The 22,265-nt window shown below is 29.3% G+C and overlaps 1 protein-coding gene across 1 annotated transcript; it reads left to right on the plus strand.

The window, feature by feature from the left end:
- The first annotated feature begins 108 nt into the window (after positions 1–108).
- LOC113559400 (protein cueball) lies at positions 109–21,156 on the plus strand. Its single transcript, XM_026965206.1, has 7 exons — positions 109–706; positions 11,503–11,718; positions 11,809–12,001; positions 13,552–14,005; positions 15,853–16,289; positions 19,332–19,644; positions 20,358–21,156. The coding sequence occupies exons 1-7, from the start codon at positions 637–639 to the stop codon at positions 20,490–20,492; spliced, it is 1,818 nt and encodes a 605-aa protein (XP_026821007.1). The 5' UTR covers positions 109–636; the 3' UTR covers positions 20,493–21,156.
- The last annotated feature ends 1,109 nt before the right edge of the window (positions 21,157–22,265 follow it).

The following is a 22,265-nucleotide window of genomic DNA, read 5'->3' on the forward strand; positions in this document are numbered from 1 at the left end:
GCCGACGGTTGATAAGAAACTCGCTCGGCGCGCGCACGTCAAGTCGCCGTGGCGCCGCCTGACCAGAGCCGCGTCGCGCGGTTCGGTCACTCGGCACCGTCTATCTGTCTCGCCCGGTCGTACGCACACCCGCTCACACCAGTCGCCGAACAGCACTACCGTACACGCGCGCGCGCAGACGTAATCGCTACACGCACGCCGACGGAGATCCGAAAATATTAATAACTCGACGGCACTACCGATCGCCGCCGAACAGACCGTGGCACCGTGCTCAGTCGCTCCTCGCTCAGTTATACCGCCGCCGCCGTCCGCCGCATCCCGGAGGAGCGCGTGTCGACCGCACGCGGCAATTTCAAATGTTCCGTAATCTTTTTCAAGCTCTTCCCCGTCAAGTTTAACGCGACACCGCGTCCACGACGGTTATTTATAGTCCATATTTTTCGTATCTCGGATGCACTATTGATATTTTTATTATTACTATTGTATCAAATTGTAATAATCAACTTTTTACCACCGAGACTAATACACGTAGTAATATCGTCATTAATTTAATAAACGCTACACCGAGAAAAGCATTTCGCCGATAATACATTATTATATAACCAAATATTGTATAATTTGTCATACGTACACGCGATGAGTTTCCTAAAGTTTACATTCGCATTGGTTTCGGTCGTTTTGGCCACAGGCACGGTTCGAGCGTGGGGTAAGTCGTTACAATAATATTACAATTATTACTTAAATATCAGCTATCATTGATAATAAATAGTACTACTACTACTACTACTACTATATAGTAGTAGTAAATAGTAATATAGTAGCAGTAGTAGTATTTGTATAAATTTATAATCAATGATGATAACGTCGTGCATCTCGTGCTTGTCCGGTGGCATATCATAGTATTATTGCATAATAACAATATACTACGATATTACTATCGTTATTGACTTGTTGTAGTTTCGCGTATACGTTGCACGGTGTAATATTCTACATATAACGATCATTAAATCATTAACAAGCATAACGATTACAATTAACATGTGCGTACTATAATACATTCGTACTGTAGTCGTATAGCAGTGACGCACACGCATACACGACCGTCTAGGCCGTACGCGCGTGTGGATAATGTATGCGTAAATTATTTTTTTTCGCACGTGATCGGCCATAGACCGAACGCCGGTCGTCACGTACGCCACACGGCCGGCGCACATGACCTTTCCCTATTTCCCGACCGCGGCGGCTGCCGGATTCTTTTTCGCTTCGCTTCTTCTTCTTCTTCTTCTTCTTCGGTTACTTCTTCTGCTTCCTCCCTCCGCTCCGCGTGCGTACGCCCGTACCGTTCGCCGCCGAGTGGCGTACGTGACGAACTGCACGTACACCACACGGTTTTTCACTCACCCCGCACCCTACACCCCCGACCAGACTGCTGCTCCCACCCTCTGGAACAATAAACGTCGCGTACGATATTAAGCGACGGCTGCGGCGGCGCCGCCGTCGACCCCGCGCACTCTTCAGATTAGTATTTATCGACATGAATAATAATATATTATTATTGCGCAATAAATACCCACTGATCGTAACGCTTATTATTAAAAAAAAAAAAAAAATTGTTTTGAAAATTTTATTCTGCATAATATATGCTACATATCGAGCTGAAAACATAACGTCCGGATGATTAAAATATGTGTTTTTTACAATATTATATTATTTAATAACGATAATCGATGATGACACCTATACTTGTATTATTATTATTATTATTATTGGTTTTTTTCCGTCGTCGCGTTGTTTTAGTTTCACAGAGAATAACGGACGCGTTTGTTATGTTATAAAACGAGTTAATTTGTTTGTATTATGCCTGACATTTTTTTTTACATTTCGCAACAACGCACCAAAAGTTCAACGAATGACGTTTTAGTGTTTTACCCCTACTCCCGTTTTCAATCGGTTTCTGTCGAAACTCGTTTATTTATTTATGTTTTAATATGTTGTTCGGTGGTTAGATTAAATTGGAATATAACATCATATTCACAACGCTTGTTTTCTGCTTGATTTTAGCGTTTGGCAATCACGGTACTAATAACCTAAGTTTAGCACTACTAAACTAATATTTCGGTGGCCGAAATAATATGACGACTTAGTGTAAATCGCTAGTCACGTATTTTTTTTATGTTAGGTATCTTCGAAAATTCGGAGTTATTTGTGGAAAATTTGTGGTTTTTTGCGTTCTGTCCAATATACTCGTTTTTTGAGTTATTCGTTGGATAAGCAGTTGTAGGAGTATAACAAGACTGTTATAGAAAAGTGTTTGTATAGTAAAGTCTGTATTGTTCATCTGACAAAAATAATGTTTTAGTATATTAGTCAGTTTATACCCATCAGCCAAATGTCATAAAATTAATTAAAATAATCGTTTGTAGACTTGTGATTGACAAAATATTATGATTTTCCGATTGCAATACAACTACTAAAAAAGAAAACGAAAGTCGTGAGCTTTGTATGTGAGCAGTGTGTGAGCTTATTGATTGATATAAGATATATTTATTGTTTTATACTTATTGGTATTTTTTTAAATTGTTCGTTGACGTATAATAAATAAGTACTATTACTACTATTAATATTTATTGCATTATTAATTAAATGCTTAATTACTAGGATATTTTGAAGGTCGTTATGTAGAACAAATTTGTTAAATCAAATCTATAGGTATTATATTTTATTAATACTAGCATACTAATACAAAAACTAGTTGCTGTCAAAAAAAAAAATATATATATATATATAAGAAAACAAGTCTGTGTATGACTTAACAATTTAATATTTTTTCTTTTCAAGTTATTCACTTATAATTATAAATAATAATAAATTAATATATTAATTATCATTTATTTAATTTATATTATAATATAATGTTATAAAATACTAACTACTAAAGTCTAAAGTATATGCGTTTAGTTATATGTTTATAATACTATTTACCATATTTGCTCACATTGTTAGTATCAGTTTTAAAGTGGTTTAACAAAAGCGTAAATTACATAGTACGTCTACTTTCTATATATTGTCATATGTCAACACGTGAAACCTATTAAGTTATTACAATAACTGTCTAAAGTTAAATCGTTAATTTAAATATTATTATGTAAATACGTTGTAGAGCAATAAACAGTTCGATTAAATTTTAATTTTTCTTACTGCTGACAAATTAATTTCTATTATTGTTGTAATGATGATACTTCACTATAATGAAAATACAATTTCCCATAATTCACAAGTATTTCCGCACATATTTTATATTCATAAAATATTTTAATATTCATCTTATTAAAAATTGAGGCAAAAATCTTGTAATTAGTTTTGAATACGATTTTATCGAACTTTAATTATTATATTTTACGAATTTTTGAAATATCATCAGTAAAACAAACGTTATTACATCAATAATCTAAAAATATTTTGTATCACACTGAATATATATACATGGCCTGCATTTGAGCCGTTTGACTTTTTTCTAATCCAGCTTTGAGTTGATGTAAACATTAATCGCGGAAATTCGGATCCCGAGTACTTACGCTATTCTTTTTGCTACATAAAGTTAAAACACTGAATATTATGTACATTATGTATTATGTAATATTTATTTCGTGGACATATTTTATATAACGGTGGCGTAGACATTGGTTGATCGTTCATTAATCATTGTAACTGGTGCTATATTACTATGTTATCGTGTAATAGTGTCTGTCTCTGATTGTCTGATTCCATCTGTTATTACTTAAACATTTACGAATATGGTTTTACATAATTTCTATTATTCTAGAAGGCTAGAATTACACGTATTACATTAATGTGCGGAATGTGGTGCTTCGTGCGCAAGAGCCCAGTATTCCTTAGCGTAATTTATGTGGTTGAGTAGAAATTCAGGATAAAAAATAACTATTTTGTTTTTAAAACTTTAGAATCAGCTATTCACGAATTACATTTTGATATTGTTGTAATTGATTTTTGGCATAGTAGTTATTACTTAGAACTAGTTGATTACTTTTGAACGAGAGGGATGTTCCTCATTTAATTTGTCGTGTAATTGGAGTGATATTAATCCAAACAACAATTTATTTGTAATTATTGTATATTATTAAATTTATATACTGTATTTTTGTAGTGTAAAACTAGTTAAAAATGTCTTTTTGTGTAACTGAATTATAATTCTATAAATACTAAAGGTACTTTCAGTACTTATTGATAAAACTGTGTTATAAAAAACCATTTGTTTTTTATTTAGGTAATGGAAATAATATATGGTGACCTACTTTGGGCAGGTCAAAATAAAATATTTTTAATTATCCTTTAATGGCTTTAATGTTGTGTTATTAATATAGATCATGTATTAAATTCTTGTATCTTGATATAGAACAGTTATGATTAGATATAATATTGGCCAAGGTAATAAAATATTTCATAATGTAGCTAGTGTAACAACTAATCCAATATCTAGATAATTTCATGAAATTTCAAAAAAATTATAGACAGGTACCAAAAAGTAAAATTATTCAGTTACTAGTATTATACTAGTAAAAAGATCAACGAACTTTTAAATTCCATCATTGTATAATTTATTTATAGAAATTTGAAATGTAAATTTAATTGTTGTTTAATATTATAGTAAGTAATTAAAAGCATTTTGTTTTAATGATAACGGATTACCTACATATATATATATACATAGTTCATAGAAAAATTATTATGCTCTTCTATTTTTAATATTTTCAAATTATTTCATTCTATACATTTTTAATTTTGCTCAGGGTTTATTCACTTTTTTTTAAGTCTACTAATAAAATAAAAAATACAAATAATCATTGATAATAAATTTGTATTTTCCAATAACTAAAGAAATAATGATATTATATTATGAATAACTTAATCTTGTCCGCGGAGGGGGTAATAAATTACCTATTTAGTATATTTTACTATAATTGTTAAACTGAACGATCGCTTATCATAGATACCTACTTACTAGAAAATTGTAGTATAAACAAAACACTTTAAGACGAGTTAATAATTATATAATATATATTATATTATATTATTATAATTCATTATCATATCTAACATTTTTTTTTTAATTGTTACAATAAACAATTGAGTGTATAATAAATTATTCTAAATTTTTAACCTCTTGTGATATTTAAAGTAACTGCCGTGATTTAAGAAACGTGTACTTAATAATACGATATTTATCGGAAATCGAAAAAGGATTGACATTTATTCAATTCAAAACCATTAGGCAAATGGTTACTTGAAAACAAACTGTCTTATTTATTCAGTTTTTTAATGAAATACAGGATTGAGATGTAACAAGCTTAATAATATGCCACTAATAAGTAATGGATACTTATTTGAATCAAGGCCACCAATGTTATTTATTCATTTTTTTTAAATAATTAAATAATATTTTGAAAATGTTAAGTTAAGCTGTTAATTATTTAGATTTAATCCGTATCATTTATTTGCAGTATAAAATGATTTTATTTTTAACTAACTACGAAATATTTTTAATAGACACGGTTACATAAATAGTTAGAACGTTAGGATTCTAATTGGTGGTTTAATTAGTTTTAATTTACTATATTTTAATAAGCATTTAATTTTGTCCATTGTAAGATCTTAAAAATATCGTAGAAAGTATATTATTACTTTTTATAGTTATAGATTAGGTTACGTTAAATAATATTTAAAAAAACTAAAATTATTCCATTACGCTGAAACAACGTACAATATCCGTGTATTTCCTTGTATTATTATTTATTAAAAATCGTTCGAATGTTATTATATAGATTATATAATAGTTTGATTTTTCCAAATCATTTTTTAGTATTTTTACGGTCTTCTTATGTGCCTATTTAGTAAAACTTGATAAATACTAAACTATCATATTATAAAGCAATTCGCCATGAATATTAATACCGGTTTTGTACACATATGCGTATCAAAATATTTTTCAATCAATAATTAAATTTCAAGGTATCTAAATTTTATGGGTTTTCATATACTTATCATTATGTAAACTATTGATTATTTTAGTTTTAGTAGTATTGTATTTAAGAAAATAATTCATAGAATTTTGAAGTACTTTACAGTTAGGTATCCAGTATTGGCAATTGGCATTGGCAGTCATGTATTGAACTAGAACAATGTAAAAGTATTGAAGGGATATAATAATAATCTAAATATTATATTGTAAATAATGATTCAATTCAAAATTTGCATAATATTAAAAATCAGTTAGTGTTTTATGCAATGGTAATCATTATACTTAATAATTGGTTTTTTATACTTATTTATATCCCAGACATTTTTACTAAGTACCGTATTATCTATTTAAATTCTTTGAAATAATGTTAATTGTAAAGAAAACCGTAAATGAGGTTTATATTAATACTTGGCAAAAAATTAAAATATTGACATTTTTGTGCACGTATTTTATGTTAACCGAGTCGTTAATCGTTATCAAGATAATTGTTATTTAATTCAAAGGAGGGGGAGAGGGTCATCCATTTGCAAACTATTATACAAGACGTTTAACGTTGCAATGTTTCTTGTGTCTACGTGTCGTTGATATCTAATTTAATTTCGTATTGCTGGATTGCATATGATATTTTAGTCACAGAGATAATTAAAAATATTTTAAATTTATAGATTGTATAATTTTTTTAATAGGGAGATATGATTATCCTTACACACAACACACCTACTGAGTCTGACACCCAGGCAAGTTGTGCAGATATATTATTTCTTCATATTGTAAACGGTCTAATTTTTTCCATTTAATACTACATAGGAATAATTTTGAAACTTTTTTTGTTGATACTCGTATAATTATAATATAGCTAGTACAAATTTTTTATTGATACATTATAGTTAAATAAAAAAACAATTCATAAATGCATTAATGAATATTATTACTATAATAATACAGCACGTATCTATCAATCTATTGTGATATGTGTAATATTAATAGTAGATTATGAACTTTAGGTTACGTAGTACAACAGTTTTTAAATATTTGAATAATCACAATTTAAATCAAATATATTATACACAATACACGGTGTTGTATGAACAAAATTGATTAATTCAATTTATGAATGTAATGTATTTAATCAATTTCATTTATAATGTTTTCGGAGTAGTTAACAAACTTTAAACATTTTTAATATCTTATAAAATAAATATTTATAATCAATGGTAATAGGTACATATACATGATGTACATTATATAAGAGAAAATATAGTATTCTTTTAAATTTCTTAATTTTTGAATTATCTGTATAGCCTATACAGTATAGCCTTTTTTAATAATCAGTTAAACAAATAGTATAACAATAAATAATAATCAATAGCTTCTTTATTATTATTATTGTTATTATTATTAAAATAGTAATTGAGATTTATATTAACATTGGTAAATTAGGTTATTAGTGACGTGTGCGTGTTTACTTCATACTTCATAGTGTTTTTTTTGTATTGTTTTTTATTACTGTTTGCATAATGACATGATTATATACGGTGTTCTGTGTTGAGAATAAATTTTCATTTTTAGATCTGAACATCGTTAGATTTGTTGGTTAATGATAATTGCATTGCTTTTATTTTGTTATCGACACCTTATAGTACCATTATATAATATAATTTGTCACTATGACACGTGATTGTCGTGATTGAATATTCAGGTGTTAATCGAAGAGCTTAGCTCTAGCTACACTATTTAGAGTATTCGGTATTGACGTTAAAAATAGATAATGGTTGGCTACTGTAGTACTGCCTTGTATCTACTGTCGCTCGATAGGTGGGATTGTTTTGAACTGTGCATTTTTGGCCGACACAGGTATAACACATTCATAGTCTAAATAAAATTATGTAAATTTGAATCCAGAAGACCTAATGAAAATGAAATAACCATTTTTTCAAATATTAAATAGTTCATCATTTTATATAGTTAAGTGTTATGAAATATTCATGAAATGTTGTTCATTATGATTTTTGGGATTCGATAACTATAATACATAATTTGACTACTAATAGTCAAAAACTCATAAGTCATATATCACGAGAAGGTCAAATACCTAAAAATAAATAAAAATAGTATTCAAAAACTTTTATTTTATATTAATACTGCGTAAAATAATATGTATATTGATAATAGTATGATGGTCTTAATTATTATATTAATAATGTTAACAAATATAAAATAATATAATTTTTATTATATTACGGCTAAAATATTCTAGAATATATAAGATGCATTAATATTTAAAATGTATTAATTAAAACTTAAATATTTCAATGAAGACGTTTAACTGTCGAATTGAATCAAACGGTCGATGTAGACTTTCCACGTATCTAAATTTTAAATATTTTAATTAATTTTGTTATGATGTCATTTTTTATGGCACTTAAATAAATACAATTAATGCGATATTCTTAATTATATAGCTAGGTGATCGCCAATTATAAAATTAGACGTTATTAATTTAGATAATAATATATGTTAATATTCCTACTTTATATTATTATTATTAATAAGATATTTTACATTTTATATAATAATAATAATAAAATATATTAAATAACAAATAATATAATATGCATAACATACTTTTTCTAAATATATTTAAGTTGATTTCTATATTTGTGTTTATATGTAACGTCCAATTAAAATATGATTATATTAAACATGAATTATTCGATTTGTATTAATATAATACAATTCTTTCATTTTTTTTATAGAACTACAAACAAATTTTAGAAATTTTATGACAACACTCGGTTGTCTATTATAATTAATTATTCTATTTAGTAATATATGTGAATATAAATAACTAAAATGTTATCTTTGTAGGCGTTTAGTAAGTGTTTACGTACTGAATTAATAAGTGATATATATTTTGTCATAGATATATTAACAATATTATCTCTGCAGTAAGCTTTTTTTTTATCGCAACGGGTTTTTCTTCTAATCTGGAATTTATTTGTTTTTATTGTTTCAAAAATAATTGTTTACTCGAGCAATGCATTTATTTAACTTTTTTTCTATAGGAAATAAGTCGGTATATCATAAATGTTGACATTAATAGAAGATAGGTATAAATACATTTTATTGATCAAATAACAATTATTTATAATATCAAATTGATTTGAATTCTTTATGCACATTAATATGATGAAATTATTTATTGTGTCAGATACTTAATACGTTAAAAGTACCTAACGTCGAAATGCAATTTATCATCTTACATTTTCGTTGAGTTACCTTATCGTCATTTTTAATACGTATCTATATTATAGTATTTTTATTGAAGGGGAATGTGAACTTTTAGTTATTATTCTGTACTACTTTACTCTATACTATTACTATTGAATATTCAACTACCATATAATTCTGTTATTATTTTATCAATAAAAGTGTATATAAAGTAGCAAGTGTAACCTTCCACTGTTCTTGAAATATACAGTAGTTAGATATTTACCTTTTTATTATAATTTATTTCAATTACATACGTACGAGTATATCAGTTTGTAGCAAATTATAATGTAATTATAAAAACAAAGTTATACGAGTTAAATAAAACTTAGATACTGGTAATTGGTAATGTGTAGGACTCGCACACATCAATTTTAATATGGAAATCAGTATATTTGCTTCGTATAAAATCATATAATAATAAATAGTATTCATGTGTGTATACAATTATTAAACAATTATAAAATACTTTAAAAGCAATTTAGTTTGTTAACTAAAAATTGGTGATAAATACACATTAAACTCTATAATCGAAAATTGTTCATTTCTCATACTCGCTCATGTTATGAAAATTCTATTGACAATTCATGTAATAATTGAAAAAACGATAATACATTGATATATTGAGATAGCAATCTTCATTCACACCATAATGAACTACTCAGAGATTGTATTAATATTTTTTAAATTTCAAATAACATTTTAAATAACTGTTAACATGTGTTATACTTATAAGTCATATAAACTTATATTTAATACGATGTACAATATTAAGTATGACAATATTCAAGTCATAACCATGTTAATATATTATAATAAATCGATTTCAGTCAATTTACTTTTTATGACTTTTAAACTTTTTTTTGTGCTATACAATTTGTCTTTTTGTTTATTGTTTTCACATCGAATATTTAGACTGTTATTTGAGTAATAGAGGAAATCAATGGACAAGTTCAAGGTGAAAAATCTGCAGGTATTCAAATAAATTAATGTATATGATGGGAAATGATATTATTTTCAATTCGCAACAATTGAAAATAGTAATTTCTGGTACTTTCAGTTCATATTCCAGGAAATAAGCTTTAAGACTAATGATATGGATAATATGCCCTTGGGTCAATTGTATCTCCTCCACATCTGAGTATAGATATATAGATGATGTATAAAATATAATTAATTCCCGAACCAAACAGTTTAAAAACCGGAGTTGTATCTTCGAACTTGTCATTTTAATTATTGTATATCGGTTTTTTTTTCACCTTGTTTCATGTAGATAACCTTGTAATTAAAATTGAGGTCAATGTTGACATAGAATCTGTATGAAAAATGTAGGTACATTATCTACCTAAATGTGCTAAATATATGTTTCTTATCTCCGCAAGCACTAAAGGGATGATATAACTGATATAAGAGTTTGTTTCTTTTAAAATAGGTATAAATAACTATCTATATACACATTAGATATTCACATCGATAAATGTATGCAAATAATTAGGTTCTAATTCATTGACTAATTAAATAACTACCTCTATATAAACTATTAATCAAAGTAAAATTTGAATAAAAATTAGTTCAAACTCGTATAAAATTACATTGCATAATCCTTGAAGATATAATTTTAAGCTAATTTAAATTCAAAAAGGTTTTTATTTAAAATTGAGCGGAAGTCGAATGTATTTGTTTTTTTTTAATTATTTCATTACGTGATATATCGTTCAGTTTATGACGTTGTTGTCCAACGTTTATATCTATACGTTATGTACTATTGATATTTGATATGTCTTCTATAATTATTTATATTAATTTTTATTTGACCATACTTAACTGAGCAATGCAAAATAAGAATAGAATCTACTAAAGATTCAACTAAAGATGTGCGTGTATTATACTTTATCGGAGGAAAAAAAAAGTAAAACATGATTATGTAATCGTAAAAAAGAATAAATTTTTCTTTCTATAGTGAAAGCTATATGGAATGAAGCTATAGCGTGTATCTTAATATACCGGAATATATTACATATATATATATATACTCACGTGTTTTATATAGATTTTACTCTTATAATTTATACTGCGTAGTATGATTATAGTAAATCAAAAATATTTACTTATAATATTAAATCTTAATTAAATAATATTGTTTTAAGTGTATTGTTATTTTAGTTGTGTAATTATTTTTATGTATTGGTTTATAGATTTAAGCGTGGTAACTCCAGCTCAGATTCAGTTCCTTACAAAAAATGTCGTGGAGAATACAGCGGCCGATAAGTTGAAAAACATGGGTGCCATTGCGTATGATCCTATTAAAAAAGACGTATACGTTAGTGATGCCAATCAAAAAGTCGGAAGTATATTCCGGTTAAAAACTACCGGTGATACAGCGTATACCATCATCGAACCTATCGTAGCCAGTAAGTATATTTTGGACTTCGTCTGTCGCAGCTACCAAAATGTTTACTTTCGCCAAGTAATGTATTAATGGTCTGATTTTTTTTCCAAAGAACAAAATGTTACCGTACTTGGTATGGTGTTCGACGAGCGTACGTCCACGTTGTATTGGACTACCGGCAACGGACTGACCATCAACTACGTTCATGTACCAGAAAATTCGACCAAGGTTCCGCTCATAGGACACGTCCTGTTCAGGTTCAAGGATGCAATACCCCAGGGAATAGCGATCGACACGTGTCGAGGGTGAGTTGATTTTTATCGGTTGCTTTAGAGTTATAATAATATACAAATTGGTATATTTGATTGATTTAGTCTGTTTTGGAAATACATGTAATAACACTGAGTGTGTCAAAACATTTTAAATCTTAAAACTAATAAATAAATAAAAAAGAGTGTTTTGTAAACATATAATATAAATATATTATATTTATACATATGATTTAGATTAATTTAACTATCGTTTAGGAAAAGTTACTACGGTTTCATAGAAGAAATTAATTCTAAACTAAAAGCGTTTTTTATGTCGAAAGTTATTTTTTGTTGTAATTATAAATTATCCAAAAATGAAAATGCCATTATAATATTATATATATTCATTTTTATTCTAATTTAATACACATTTATTGTGTAAATTATTACCTACAGTTTTTAGTACCTTTGTTTTTTATAACCTAATTTATATTGTACAATGTAGGTACCATAAATATTATTATTTTCTTCTTACACTGACGACATTTTATTAATTTGAACTAAATAATTATCAACTCTGATTTAGAACATGAATATTGAATGGTATAGCTATAACTAAATTACTAAAATATAATTTAAATTAATGATATATAATTTAATAATAAGAGATTTAATGAAAATACAGATAGGTCACTATAATGTTAATGAGCAGTATTGATCACATTACTTTGATAACCTTCACGCTAGCCAGTGACGACGTATTACTTTAGCGAGCGGATTATACATAAATATATTATGGACTTAATAAGATTACAAATGTACGATACTGAAATGTTCAATATTTTTCATTTTATTGAAGTGTTCTATTTTATTTTTAAGGAAGCAACTTATAGTTTTATAAAGTTAAATAATTTTAGTATATAAATAAAAAAAACAACGATGATTTAAGTGAATTGTTGATCCCGAACCTCGATTATTTATTAATATTTTTTTGACGCAATAGTTCAAATTTCATAAGATATTTGAAATGATTAATATTTATGATAAATTACATCAAATAGATGTAGCATTCATCTGATATATTGATAATATGTATTCAAATTACTTAAAAACTTCTCAAAGTCAATATATTCAATATAATAAAATATGAACTTTCCTTATGTTTCTGGCACAAACGTTCTTCTTCTTCGAAATTTATATACGACTACCTTAAAGTTTTTCGACAATCATTAATTAACATAATTTTAAATAAAAACAATGTAGTTATATAGTAAATCATGTATGTCTGGACATATACCAGATTGTTGCACTCGACCTTACGTCACTGCGGCATACGTTATCTGAACTTGTTAACAGATTAATGCTCATTTTTATTGACACGAATCGCAAAATCAGCGTTTTACTTAGCAAATGACTTATACGATTATGGTTCGCGGCTTATCTCATTAGCAACGAAATTAAGAAGCTAACTCGAATCTACACTTTTCGACGGTGCAAGTTTAGTCTGCTCGATTGATCCTCACCCCCTCCACAAAAAGTGAAATCTCACAAAACCGTTTCAAAAGTATTATAATAAGCAATACCTATGCGTTTTCGTGTTTCAGGTATTTGTACTGGACAAACTGTAACCATTTAAACGCGACCATCGAACGGTCGCGCCTGAACGGTTCTGATCGTCAAATCATAGTGCACGAAAACCTATTCCAGCCGTTGGGCATCGCCGTAGACGTAGAACGCAACTTGATCTACTGGAGCGATGAACACGAGGGTTTATACTACAGCATCGAGAGCAGCAACCCGGATGGCGGTTCTAGGAGGACGCTCATCCACGGTACGCACCACCAGCCGTTTTCTATAGCTGTAGACGACCAGGACATCTACTGGAGCGATTGGATCAACAACGCCGTGTGGACAATGCCCAAGGACTCGTTCCAGGGCGGCGTGCAACCGTCGTTGGTCGCCAAATACGAGATGATCAGCACGCCCATGGGACTGATAACGCCCACCGGCAACACTACCATGATCAACAGCACGTATTGCGCGATGCACAGGTCAAAAGTACGTTTCACACCGATTTTCTATCTATTCTCGCCTCTCAGTTTTCCCACTCGCTAGTCAAACTCGTTCCCTCAGCAGAAATGTGCCCTTTGATTATGTCTTCAAACAGATTATGTGTAAAATAAATTGATAATAATCGATCATCAAAACTTTGTAAGGTGAAAATTAACTGGTCGATATATTCTGAAAGATGAGATTAGATTGTTCAATACTTTAGATCAACCGGCCACGATAAGTATTAGTTTGGTGACATTAGTGAGTAGGTAGTACTAGGTATGATAACTTATATAACTTATAATATATGCACGATCGCGTATAATTTAATATATATACAGAGTGACCATTCTGTACGTTTGAATGTATATATTCCTAATTGAACATTAATGTTTTATAGGTATAGGTAATATATGCAATCATCATCGTCAGTTGTCAAATATTATTTATCTTTTTAAATGTATTTAGTTCGATATGTTTTTCTTTACCTAATAATTAATATTTTTAGTTTATACCTATTAATAATTAATAGAGTTGAAAACAGTGAAACAAATTATTTTAATGTAAGTACTTCTTCAGTCTTCTGGACTCTGGTCGTTTACAACTGTATATCAATTTTCCGGGAATTTTATTCTTTAACTCGGTATTTTTATGTTTATATAAGTTTTCAAGGTTTATTATCACAAACATGACACTTTAAAAAAATAATTAAAAATAGGTACCTATATTATTTACTTTAATGACATTAAATATGTTTTGTAGTTATTCGTACACATTCAATATAACAGTTTTATAAAATTAGTAGGACTAAACTATGCATGGTCATTGAGACCGATTTCCATGTTTTTTTAGTGATGTTAAAATCGCCACCATTTTCAGTTTTGATAAACAATATGGACACAACCGCACTCTCTTGTATTATTATTTAATTATTACTATATATTATATAATATGGGCATAATTAATATTTTAATAATAAAAAAATAATTAAATAAATGTAAATTAATTTTATAAACGTGTGCAATTAAATAAATTTGAATGTTTTAAGTAATTTAAATTTCGTAATTTATTTTAATTTACATAATTAAAAGTACAGTTTTTATTATTGTTATTTTATAGATGTTCTGTTTCATAACGTAGTTTGTCAAGCGAAATTATGTTTGTGGTTTTGTAGGTACCTATACTGTTGAAAGATTATATTTATTTATTTTAAAGTGTCTGTTTTGGATTACCCCATAATAACATTTAATAAGACATTAAACTAATTGGTAATCGGACGTTAACTAGGCTCGCCAGTAGCGTATATATTTTGCGTATAATCAGTTGTGTCGGCTCTCTGTCTTTGCGATAAGCGCAAAGTATACTATATTATTATACTTAAAAAAAAGGATGCTGCGCTAGCACGTGTTGTCTTTATCATACACGTAACTCGCAAATATCATGGACAATTTACGTATAGGATTCTTACTTAAGTTTATTCATAGTCAATATTATTGAGAAAATTTACATATTATTGAATTTGTAGAAGACATAATATATAATAATTGAGCCCAAGCGTAGAGTTTATTTCTTTTTTTTTTTTTTAAAATGACTTGCGAATAGTTCTATGTTTAATACATTTTATTTTCAAATTTAAATTAGGTACTCGTTTTAAAATAAAAGTACATGAAAAAAATATTCTTCGCTCGGATGGCTCAGTATTAATATTCTCATTTACTAATGCACTCATAATATAATATTGCGAAGATGGCATTATTATACTGCAATAACAACACAATTCAATTGTACATTTCGCCGGCCCCCCAGTCACGCAATAATAATAATAATAATAATATTGTCGTTGGTTTGCGCAGGACATCGTGGTGACGACAACAGAACTGACACCGGAACTGATCCCGTACGAGGTGCTGAAGAACATTTGCAAGAACAAGGGCGTGTTACACGCCAACGGGACGTGCACGTGCGCCCCGGGTTTCGAGGGCGAATACTGTCAGACGGGCGTGTGCGACGGTTACTGCGTGTACGGGACGTGCACGTTGTCGGACGCGGGACAGCCGACGTGCCAGTGCTCGGACACCAGCTACGGCGAACGGTGCGATAAGCAGCTGTGCGCGGGCAGGTGCCAGAACGGTGGCGATTGCACGTTGGACGGAGTGGGCAATCCACGTTGTGAGTGTCCGGTCGGGTACGCGGGCGAAGCGTGCGAGTACAAAGCGTCCTGGCTGAACGAGGTGTGCACGGTGTACTGCCAGCACGTCATGTCCAAACAACAACAGTCGTCCGTCTGCAGGTGAGATTAATTACAATTATATTATTATAGTAAATTGTTATATTGACGGTTGGACAAAAACTAGGCATTCGAACACTCTAGTTGTACGGACTTGTGCAAATTATTATTGGTATGGTGCGATGCTTAGGCGTGTTTATTGTTTACATACATTTTTGTGCATTTAACGCCAATCGGCGGTTGTTCATTATCGTTTAGGTCGGTTTTTGATTTTCGAGGAAAATTAATCATGCTTACATATTATTGACATAAGCAATCGTTTTACTGCGATTTTGAATAAAAGTCTAATTTCATGATTTTGATTTTAGTTTTAGGTTTTTTCGATACTTTTTCAATCACAATTTATACTTTTAATCTCGTTACTTATGTAACACTACGACGAAGTAGTATGAAAACAATTTATTCCGCATTTCCAGAAAATAATGCTGTTTCCGGTTATATGAGACTTCAAACAAAAGTTCTTCAAAACATATTTTTGGACTTAAGAATTGTGTATTACGCCTATTACTTCAAAATATGGGGAAAAAAGTTTTTACAGTCTACAAACATTTTACCGAAATCACGATTATGGTTCACGTTAAAATATTTGATTAACACATGCACGATGCATATATAGTACACTTTGTGTGGTAGCTTTAAAAATATTACATGCAAAATCACTGTTAACGTGTATTTATTAATTTATTTCGCTCCACTTTGTCCGAAAACATAAACATACATACATTAATAACTTTGTCGTATAATGTTTGCGAGTTATAGATTCGTATGAGGTCATCTATAGGGTGGTATATAGTGTCTAGCGGAACTGTTGATAACCATGGTTTATGTGTGAGATCTCGGAGAACATTAATTGATTATCATTGCAAAATATGCTGTATACGTATACCCGGAAAGTACATTAGCTAAATAAACTTATTCTGCTTTAGAACGCCATCACTTGAATTGACGTCGCCGATGGGCTTCGATTTGTTATTACAGTGCGTCTAATACCGCATACATATATTATAATATTATAGAGTATAATATATAGATTTATAACATGCTACACTTTCACGATATTGTGTTGTGACAGCGACCGCCTTGAAATTCGCAAAATTGTAGTTTCGTATAATGAGAAATATACGATCATCTAGTATCCATTCACCTTTATTTATCTATTAAATATGATACATCTATCATCTACATTTTTCAACGGTCTCGGCTATTCGTGAATTATTTGGTACAAATGTCTCTATTTAATGTTGTGTACCGCGGTTATACCGTTTTTGTATAACGATACATTAGCCTTAACTTAAGGCCCTTAAGATTAATAAGATATTAAACATCACGAGTAACACACTGTAAACGTATACATATATGTGTGTAATGTTATAATGCATTATACGTTTAATATAAACATTTACGAATCTTATAATTTCTCTTATTCGTAAATATTAGAACTAGATATACGGAACATCTTATATTCTATTGCGTTGTAGGGTTTTCCCATACATTATTTCACTTGATAGAGTTGTACCTATGGCGTTTAAATTTCGAAGCAATAAACAAGGAATATAATGACTATATAATTACGCTAAATGTAATAATAATAATAATAATAACTAAATAAATGTATGTATATATGTACTAGTTTTCTTACAAATTTATTCGTTCATGGTTTAAATATATAAGTAATTCGTCTTGCAATACCTTCACCACCGCGAGTATTTTTTTTACGGATCATTCGGAAATATTCAAACGATGTACGATGTAGGTGCCTACTACCTTTATCTTCTATATTGTAAATCCATTAGGTGTATGTTTTCAATTATTTAAAAAAAACAACGCCAACACCGCTCTCACAAGTGAATGGAACTACTGAGTGTATCTCTAAGTATATATAAGGCCAAGTACTTAAGTATACACAATGTATTGGTCGTTAGCCCCGGACCCTTGCATGTATCGTGTATATGTAATGTATGTTCAATGTACATTTGAATAACATATTGAACTAGTAGTTTAAAAAGCACTTGCGCAATGTGTGTACATATTATGTATTATGTATTCTAAATTTGTAACCTGTTGAACCTATAATATTCTATGAGCGTTACGATTGCGCTGTTTTTCTTGATCCGACGATGCAGTTTAGTCGATTTTTATATAATATTTAATTCCTCTGTAGACACAAACATTGAACTATTGAATACAATAATATAGTTTCAAACTTTATATAATTTATTTTAATGAACATTAAATCCTATATATATATATATATATATATATATATATATATATATATATATGTGTGTGTGTGTGTGTGTGCAGATAGCATCATAATTGATTCTGAATTCTTGCTTAAACAATTTTACAGTGATAATTGGTAATAATAAGCAGTCAAATATTTGTTAAACATTATGCACTATTGTACGATTGCACTACCTACTGTAAATGGCTTAGTATTTATGTGTTTATTTATATCTGTTTTATTAAATTTATTTATTGTATTTAAATATTTAATATATTTATAGGGGGGGGGGGGGATATGCCAAAACCAGGATTTATCCGTGGCTTATTTTTGTGTATAATACGAAATTCGTTAGGTGTAGTAGTGTATATAGGTAGCACGAGATTATTAGGTGCGTGCAATGACTATGTAATTTGCGACAGTATTTAATCTGATCACATCACACTATTTGATGTTTTATCTTTGGTTGTGACAATAATTTATCAGTTATGGATTTGGTTTAAACCGTCAGTTGTACGATAATTTATTAACTATTATGTAATATATGGTATTATATTTAAGCATTTAAACAAGTCTACGTTAAAAAAAACATATGTATGATCATTTTTATTTAAATAAGGAAAACGAACCTCCCCCACATACTTGTATGTTTGCTATACTAAAACTCGTGTTGATAATACGAATTACAAAAAATAGGCCTTGGATATATTATAATAATATCGCTCCATACCTCATTAGGCGCATAACATACCCAACTTGTCAATATTAGACCGTAACGGATTTCGTCATCCGATGATAATGATAACAATTTTTTTTTTCAGGTGCGAAGAATACAGACAGCAATTCGATTACTCGGAAATGGCTATGCTCAATCATTCGGACCTTTCACCGTGCAGACTCAGCAAGAGCATGGCGGCCGTGATCGCCATACTCACGGTGTTCGTCGTTTGCCTTTGCACCATTACCATAGTGCTGGCCAGGAAAGTGCGGTTGCTGGGCCGCCGACCCAGGATCAAGAAGCGCATTGTTGTGAACAAAAGCATCACGCCGTTGACGTGCCGCCCTCCGCAACAGGAAAATCAACAGTGCGAGATAACTATCGAGAACTGTTGCAACATGAACATTTGCGAAACGGTAAGTTAATCGCGCAGTTGGTGTCATAAGACTTAAAAATGATTTGTTATAAATTATAATGTATTATGTGTCCCCGATTTGTATGCAAATTCATATTATTCGTATACACTTGATTTGCAATAACTGATTTAGTATGTATGTCGAAGTCTTGTAATGTGTAGATTCTGTGGTTGATTTTGGCTTTTTAACGGTTTTTCGTGAATTCAAGTAAAGATTAATATAAGTTACATATTTTTAAGAAATAATATAAAATTTGCATATTTTATTAATATTAAATGAAATAATTAAATTTTTTTCTTAAAATGTATTAAAATTTTTTATTGTAACGACCAACGGGTTATAAAGCTATTTTGAGCATAAGATTATCTTGAACGTCTGGCTGGGATAAATTTATTGTTTACTAAATATTTTATTCAGTACTAAATTGAAAAAGATGATTTAAAATAGCACCGTACAATTAATTTGTACATATTATTTAAATGCCATATAATTGTCCAAGTATCTTTATGGATAAAGTGTTTATACACATCGCATATTCATTCATTATTGATCCTAGTAATATACTCTTTGCATATTTTTAATATTTCGTGTGCGTATTATAATGTATTTAATAACATGTTAAAAAATGGGCTTTACAGTTAAAATATAATATTATTGCTTATTGTTATTAATAATTAAAAATCATTAAACTAAAATTATATTTTTGTTTTCAGCCATGTTTCGAACCAGATTTTCGGTCGTCCAAGATGGGAGGTCTGTTGTCGTTGGGCAAGTCGAAAAAAGAAGACAAAGCGAACTTGTTGAGCAATACGGACATGTCGAGCGAAGACGAAAAACCGTTGTATTGATGTAATAGTCTGGTGTAAAACTGAAATGTAACTTATTCGTTTTTACCAATGTTTTTACTTAAGGGGCTGTATGGGTGTAACACATTGTGCATTGTTGTTGTCGTTGTTGTTGTAGCTGGACGAATTTGTGATATTCTATATCGTTCCAAGCCATTCGGTTTCCAATTTTTTTACGATTTAAACTGCCGAAGAGAGTATCGATTAGAGCATTACTATTATTTATTTGTAAAAAAACACTTAAACGAAAAGCTCGATTTATATATGCCTAGTATGTTTTATTGAAACGTATCGTGTGTTTGCGAAAACTATGTACCTGCCGCAAGTACGGTTTATGTGGTTCCACACGTACGATACGTTTGACTCTGAATGCATGTGCCGCTTTTATTCTTTCCAATCGTCCAGCCCCTCTCCCCCAAATCCATATAATTCTATTGATATTATTATATTATTTTATTATTATTATTATTTTTTTTTTTAATGAGCTGTTTTTAATACAAGACTGGAAATTTGTATCTTAAGTATTTTTTTTTTCGTTTTATTGTTAAAACTAGTGAAATTAGTGTATTGTCGTTACAATAAGTATTTGTATTTACTATATTTTGTAAATTAAATATTTATCTTTAAAAATAAAATCATACATTTAAGATATGTATGCTATATAATATTGTTATGTATTATATTATACCTACATACTGATAAGTATTTGCGAATTTTTTTGTAAAACGTCGCATAGTAATATAATATACGTATTATTATTTAAATCTTAAAAAACTTTTTTTTTATATACGTTCGAATTATAATCTACCTACCTCTATTTATTTTATTTTTAACAGCAAGCCATATTATGTTCAATTCTCGCTTTACTAAAGACTTAAGTTTAATCTGCTGTGACAATCCCTAAATTTATACTAAAAAAAGTTACACCCAAGGTAAGTCTTTCTTTGGGGGTAAAGTCCTCCCACAACGTTATATTTGTTCTTACATTATTGTAAAGTATTGATTTGTCAGAAATATATTAAATTGATTTATTGAATATTATGATTTATGTCAGATACAGATTAATAGCTGTACAAAATTTATATGGGTATAATTAATAGCGATTAGGAGGTCGGTTGGTCGTCAGCTTTTGCCGATGATCGATAGCGTCATAGTGATAACAATAATTTCTACTGTTGACTGTCGATGTCATGGAAGTTTCGTTTGGACGGTTCAGTTCATTTGATTTTTGCCATAGAGAATTTAATACGTTTCTGAAGGGGAGAAGGGTAAGGAATGCCGAGACATAAAATGCATAATATTGTTTTGAATTCACAAAATTATACACATTTCCATTTTCAATATGACTGTACGCACATAACTAATGAAGAGCCGTATGAAGACCATTCGTGATCGAACCGATCACGATCAGTGACGAATTTTAGGAGGATATGCACAAAGCTTACGTTGTCCAAGCATAACAAAAAATAATTTATTACCCAATGCATATTTCAATGTTTTACTTAAAATTTAAAATAATTATTTAAATAGATTTTATTTTTAATAAATTATAATTTTAATGATTTGAATGAAATTAATGTTTCCGACGTCCACTGATGTTAATGTATAAATGTCGATTGAAAAAAAAAAATTAAAGCAATTATAACTTATTAAAAGAATAAAATTAAAAATCTGAAATTTTTGTATTTGGTAAAAATGTTTTTCATTCGTGGTATTTTAAACTCAAAAATATAAGGGCAGAGATGTTGTAGAAGCAAGACAAAAACAGAAAAGTAT

This window comes from Rhopalosiphum maidis, chromosome 1 (genome assembly GCF_003676215.2).
Source record: "Rhopalosiphum maidis isolate BTI-1 chromosome 1, ASM367621v3, whole genome shotgun sequence".
NCBI lineage: Eukaryota > Metazoa > Arthropoda > Insecta > Hemiptera > Aphididae > Rhopalosiphum > Rhopalosiphum maidis.